Source organism: Myiozetetes cayanensis, unplaced genomic scaffold (genome assembly GCF_022539395.1).
Source record: "Myiozetetes cayanensis isolate MyiCay16 unplaced genomic scaffold, myiCay2020 scf1586, whole genome shotgun sequence".
Lineage (NCBI taxonomy): Eukaryota > Metazoa > Chordata > Aves > Passeriformes > Tyrannidae > Myiozetetes > Myiozetetes cayanensis.
Window position 1 is genome coordinate 1 of NW_026087255.1, and position 6,307 is coordinate 6,307.

General features: G+C 54.3%; 1 protein-coding gene across 1 annotated transcript; it reads left to right on the forward strand.

Annotated features, from left to right (window-relative positions):
• Positions 1 to 5: 5 nt before the first annotated feature.
• LOC126637657 (leucine-rich repeat-containing protein 14-like) lies at positions 6 to 3,700 on the forward strand (the record flags this gene model as incomplete). The annotated part of the gene is made up of 2 exons (XM_050311027.1): positions 6 to 604; positions 1,319 to 3,700. Coding segments are annotated over 2 exons (1,158 nt in total), but the record flags the coding sequence as incomplete, so codon positions are not given.
• Between the last annotated feature and the right edge of the window lie 2,607 nt (positions 3,701 to 6,307).

A 6,307-nucleotide genomic window follows, 5' to 3' on the forward strand; every position in this document is an offset into this window, starting at 1 on the left:
TTTCCCGGCCCAGCCGGTGCCGGCTCCGCGTGCTGGACGTGACGGGGCTCCGGGACGACGATGTCGGCCGCGCCCCGGCGGGGATGAGCGTCTGGTCGGGCACCGTGGCCTTGGCCAAGGCCTGCCTGGAGCTCTCCAAGCTCCAAAGGGAGCTCCAAAGGGCCGGATTTGGGAACGCGGCCCCTCCGTCCATCGACGTCCGCGCCGACCTGTTCGTCAGCGCCACCTCCTTCGGGGTGGTGTGGGATGCGCTCCGGGTCGGGAATTCCGCCCCGCTGCGCCTCCGGTGCCGGGAGCTCCAGGCCGAGGAGCTGAGCCCGGCTGGGATCGTGAACCTCCTGGAATCCCTGGAGCCCTCCGGGCTGCGGAGGGTGGAGCTCCGCTTCAACAACCTGGGCCTGCAGGGCCTCTCTGCGGTCCTGCCGTGCCTCGCCCGCTTCCCGGAGCTCTGGAGCCTCCGGCTGCCCTACAGCAACGTGGATGTGCGGCGGGAGGCGGCGCCGGGAATTCGGTGCTTGGCCACGGAGCTGGGAAAGCTGCAGGGCCTCAGGGAGCTCAACCTGGGATCCTCCAGGCTCTCCGGGAGTTTGGGAGACGTCCTCTGGTAAGTGCCCCTCCCTTGCCATGATTCTGTTATCCCGCAATTCTGTGATTTCACGGCACTGTTATCCCACAATTCTGTGATTTCACGGCACCGTTATCCCGCAATTCTGTGATTTCACGGCACCACGATCCCATAATTCCTCCACTCCGGGATTCTCAAGGGTTGAACTTGAACCGTCTGGAAGGCCTTTTCCAACTTTAATTCCTCCTTGGCCCTGTGATCCCCAGAATTCCCAGATTTCCCTGTTTCCAGAGGGCAGCCCACGCCATGTCCTGGAGCATCGCCACGTACTCCCGGCTGGCTCCATGGCTCCAGAATCCCATCATCCCATGATTCCATGACTCCAGAATCCCATAACCCTGTGATTCCATGGTGCACCAAATCCACGCTCTCAAGGCTCCCACAATCCCACAATCCTGTGACCCCGTGATTCCATGACCTCATAGCTCCATGAATCCCATGGCTCTGTGACCCCACAATTCCAAGGCTCCCTGCTCTCCCCAAGGCTCCACAATCCCACCTTTCTCAAGGGTTGAATTCCAGTTCCTGGAGCTCTTTTCCAACCTCGGTGATCCCCAAATTCCCCCTACGAAGGGAGTTGTGGCTCTTTTCCACCCCGCGGGAAGTTTGGGTTCCAATCCCGACCTTTCCCGCTTTCCCAGCGTTCCATAATGCCCCAGGGCTCACACTCTCTCCCTTTTCCTACCCCGGCAGCGAACTCCAGACCCCTCTGGAAAGCCTGGAATTGGCCTTCTGCTCCCTCCTGCCTTCCGACCTCTCCTTCCTGTGCCGGAGCCCCCACGCGCCGGCCCTGAAGAGGCTCGACCTGAGCGGCCACGACTTCTCCCGGGGCCTCCTGCGGCCCCTCCGGCAGCTCCTGGAGGAGGCCTCGCCCTCCCTGCTCCACCTGGACCTCATGGAATGCCGCCTGGGAGACTCCCAGCTGGAATCCCTGCTGGCCTCGCTGCGCCGCTGCTCCCGCCTGCGCTCGCTGGGGCTCTTTGGGAATTCCGTGTCCAGGGCCGGGCTGGGCGCTCTGGTGCGGGAGACGGCGGCGCTGCCGGAGCTGAGCCTGGTGGTGTATCCCATCCCCACGGATTGCTACGGGCAAGGGACGGATCCTGGCCAGGCCTCGGAGGAGCATCTGGACAGGGAATGTTTGGGAGCGCTGGGCACGGAGCTGGAGCGGCTCCTGGAGAGCTCCGGGAGAGCCGGAGCCGTCTGGACCTGCGACCCCTACGGACATGCGGGGCTGGATTTCTTCTCCCTGTAGCTGAGGGAGCGCTCAGAGCCCCTGGGGAGGAGCTCAGGGCATCGGGACCTCCTTCTTCCAAGGATTTGGGGGTGTCCTGCCTCGGCTGGGTGGGGTTTGCCTCATCCCGGTGTTTTCCAACTTTAATTTCAGTGGCTCGGCGGGATTTGCCCCGTCCCAGGGTTTTCCAACCCCAATTTCAGTGCCTCACTGTCCCACCCTGACAGGATTGAGAGGGAAATGCTCTCTGCTATCCACCCAACCGGGATGGAGTTGCAGCACTGTGAGCTCAGGCGCAAGACGCAGCAAGGAACACACGGCATGCAGGCAGGCAGGCAAAGAGAGTGTATTCAAGTTTCCCGCAGCATATAAGGATTCTGGGAGGAAGGGAGGGGCTTGGCTGCCTTACCAGCCAATGACAAAGGCGGAGAGGTAATACCCAGTAAGAACCCAGGAACCGGGGAAAGGCAGGGGAAACAGCCAACGGGGTTAGGATAGAGGCGGGACCCTGCTCTGGGGGCAGAACAGGAACTGCATTCCAGTGTAGGCAGCATGGGATAACAGGGGAGGGAGATTACACAATATAAGATAACGCGGAACAATGATTTCGCAATACGAGGCTTCGCTGAGCTGACTCCAGGAGCTCTCCCGGGCTGCAACTGTCTCTCCTCTAGGATTGATGTTTCCACTGCACGTATTCCACGTTGTCTCCCACAGTTCCTCCGTTTTTATTTAGTAAAGAAACATAGACTTGAGAAACATTGTGCATCACCAAACCCTGAAGACATTTGACCTGAGGTAAGACCGCCCAGCAGCAGCGATGAGAAGGTTCTTCTGCATTAGTTGAAGGCACTGTAAATGCAAACCTGCGAGAGTCTTTAGGGTTTAACCTGATGTTAAAAAAAAAACAGTCCTTGATATCAATAATAACAATAGGCCAATTGGAGGGCAACATAGTTGGACTAACAGTTTAATTTGCCGCAGTTTTTCCCCTTTTAGAGGCCACTGGGATACCCAGATGGGCTCGTCTGAGAGCCATGTAAGGGCAGGGGACTGCGGCTCTCCAGTGGCCTCAAGACTAAATTTGAGGTGGTGAGATGGATGTTCCAGTTACCTATTATATCCCTCCCCCAAAGGGTCATTGGAATATTAAGGACATAGGGCCTTGTTGAAGCAGTTTTACCTTCTGGCCCTTCAATTAGTAAAGTGAAGGTACTTTGAAGTGGTGTTTGAGCTCCTCCTACCCCTTTGATGTCAATATAGGGCTTGGTGGCCCTCCATTCCTTTGGCCAGTTTTTTTTCTGCGAAGATGGTGACATCTGCTCCTGTATCTATGAGACCTTTAACTGGAATACACTGGTTAGAGTTGGGAAGAAACACAGAACAGGTTAGCATTGCCTGATCAAGCAAAATAGCTTGTGTCCATTGAACCATAGGCATGGAGTCTAAGTTGTTTTCCCCTGTCTCGATGGGGGTTAGATTTGCAATAGGTGTGTCTGTGTCAAGGTCCACAGGTGGAAACAAAGCTTTCACAGTCACCTCTATTACCTTGGGATTGTCTGTTGTTACTGATTGAGGTAATACCGTTATACCTGTTTCAGTTGAGGTAGTAGTTCCAGTTAGGATGTATTGTCCAGGAGGCACTGGTGAATTACCAGTTGGTTTTACAAGAATTTGTTGGTAATCATCACTGTGTATGGTGATTGGGTGGGGAGGTGCTAGTTCCACCCTGGAGACACTTGCCGAGTGTGAGTGTGCCAGAATGGGGGGAGCCGATGGTTTTGGCTGGGGTGAGGGGCAATTTATGTCATAGCGCTCCCCTAAGCGCTCAGTTCCTCGTTTCCCGGAACTGGGGTCAGCTTTTGTGGGAGCCTGGGTGAGAGTGGTTTCCCCTCTCTGTCATAATGCGATCTACAATCAACTGCCCAGTGTAACCCCTTTCTGCACCGGGGACATAAGCTGGGTGGCATTGTAGGGGCTCTGTTCAGGTGAGGGCAGTCCCTTTTAAAGTGACCCGGCTTTTTGCAGTGGTTGCAAGTGTTAACAGTTCGGTAGTGTTGTGCAGCCATTGCTTCGGCTTGTGGTGGATTATCGGGGGTGGTGGGTATCACATCTCGGCAAGCTTTAACCATATCCATGGGGGTAGGGTCTTTTAGTGTCCTTAAAATACGTTGACAATCCTCATTTGCTTGTTCTATGGCCAATTTTTGAAACAGGGAATCCTGAGCCTCTGGGATTTTAAATTGTTTTGTGAGAGCATCCTTCAGTCTCTCGGCAAAGTCCATAAAAGGCTCCGTCGGTTTTTGACGGATCTGTGTATAGGATTCAGTGACCTCAGAGGCTTCTGCAATACTGCGAATTGCCTCAAAAGCTAGGGACTTAGATTTCTGCAAATCATTTAAAGGGATTGTGGCTTGGGCGTCATTAGACGAAAATGGCCCAGTGCCAAACATCCTGTCAATGGTATTATCAATTGGGGTACCAGTGGTGGGGAATATTTGTTCTGCATGTTTGCGTATTAATGTTTTCCACTCTTGTAGAAAAAGAGTGTTTTGCATTTTCGTAAAAAATGCGTCTGATAATGTTCTTATATCATTCGGAGTCAGGTTGTAAGCTGCAAATAATGACCTCAGAATTTCTAGAGTATAGGGTGAACTGAGGCCGTAATCGCTTATTGCCTTTTTTGTATCTTTAAGGAGTGGCAGAGGCAATGGGCTCCAGTGGGGAGGACGGTTATTGCGGCGATAAACAGGGTATGCCTCATTGAAATAGCAATCATTTGCGTCTGCTTCCTGATTTAAGGGGTAGCAACCTTGAATGGCTAGAGCACATGGCTCGGGTAGAATGGGTACCTGGGCGTGGCCATTTTGAGAGGCCCTCACTTCCGGAAGACCGGACGTGGGCGGGGCTTGAGGTGGTGGTCTGTCCCCCCAAGGACCGGAAGAACTCGATGGTATTGAGGGCAGGACAGCGCCACCCGGCTGCATGGCAGAGTAATCGCCAGCAGTCTGAGATGCAGCTAAGAAAGCTGAGGTCACCCTTGTGGGGTCAGGGGGAGCCACCCAGCCCTGGGGCATGGGCTGGTGCTGGCTGCTGTTCGTGTGTGGGGAAGGGGGAGGGGGCGGGGTGGCCATGCGGCTGGGGCCATTGCAGAGCTGGGGGGGCGAACATGCCACGGCATGCCCTGGGTTAGATGGCGGCGCAGAGGGTAGAGTTTTCCCCCCTACAGCTGTTCCCGACGCCATACGCGCGCATCGACCGCAACCCTGTTCTACCTCCCGCTCCCCCACCCCAGAGTTTATATTTTCGTTTTTTTCCAACAAAGTTAAAATCAAACGCCAGGCGATAGAGGCTTGGGACGCAAGAGTGTCATTAGCCTGTGTAGCTTTCCATAATTTAAGTCCCAACTTGTCCCATTGTTCATAGGTGAGTGTACAGGGAACAGCATGATTATTCTTGGAAATCCACTTAATTAGAGCTTTTAATGACTGTTTATCCAATGTATGTCCATGAAGGTAGATAAAGTTCTTCAAACGCTTATAGGTATCCTGCTGTCTTTTTGAGGGTAGTAAACCCATTATATAAAAGCGAGGTAGTAGGGTTGAAGGAACTATACAACTGCTGGCCTACCTCAAAATCTAGGCAGGTCGAAATCCGAAGCTGAGTTGTAGAATCCGTCCGAGCGGGAAGCCAAAATTCCACTTCGTCGCTTGAGCCCAGAGGCGTCCGAAAGAATTTCTACACGGTAGAAATGCAGGCGGAGCTTGAGATCACGTTGGGCGCCATTTGACAGGATTGAGAGGGAAATGCTCTCTGCTATCCACCCAACCGGGATGGAGTTGCAGCACTGTGAGCTCAGGCGCAAGACGCAGCAAGGAACACACAGCACGCAGGCAGGCAGGCAGGCAAAGAGAGTGTATTCAAGTTTCCCGCAGCATATAAGGATTCTGGGAGGAAGGGAGGGGCTTGGCTGCCTTACCAGCCAATGACAAAGGCGGAGAGGTAATACCCAGTAAGAACCCAGGAACCGGGGAAAGGCAGGGGAAACAGCCAACGGGGTTAGGATAGAGGCGGGACCCCGCTCTGGGGGCAGAACAGGAACTGCATTCCAGTGTAGGCAGCATGGGATAACAGGGGAGAGAGATTACACAATATAAGATAACGCGGAACAATGATTTCGCAATACGAGGCTTCGCTGAGCTGACTCCAGGAGCTCTCCCGGGCTGCAACTGTCTCTCCTCTAGGATTGATGTTTCCACTGCACGTATTCCACGTTGTCTCCCACACCACCCTGCTGTTTGTCCACCTCATCCCGCTGTTTCCCACCTCATCCTGGTGTTTTCTGCCCCATCCCGGTGTTTTCCAACCCCAATTTCAGTGCCTCACCATCCCCACCTCCCCATTTCTCCACCTCATCCTGGTGTTTCTCTGCCTTATCCTGGTGTTTCCCC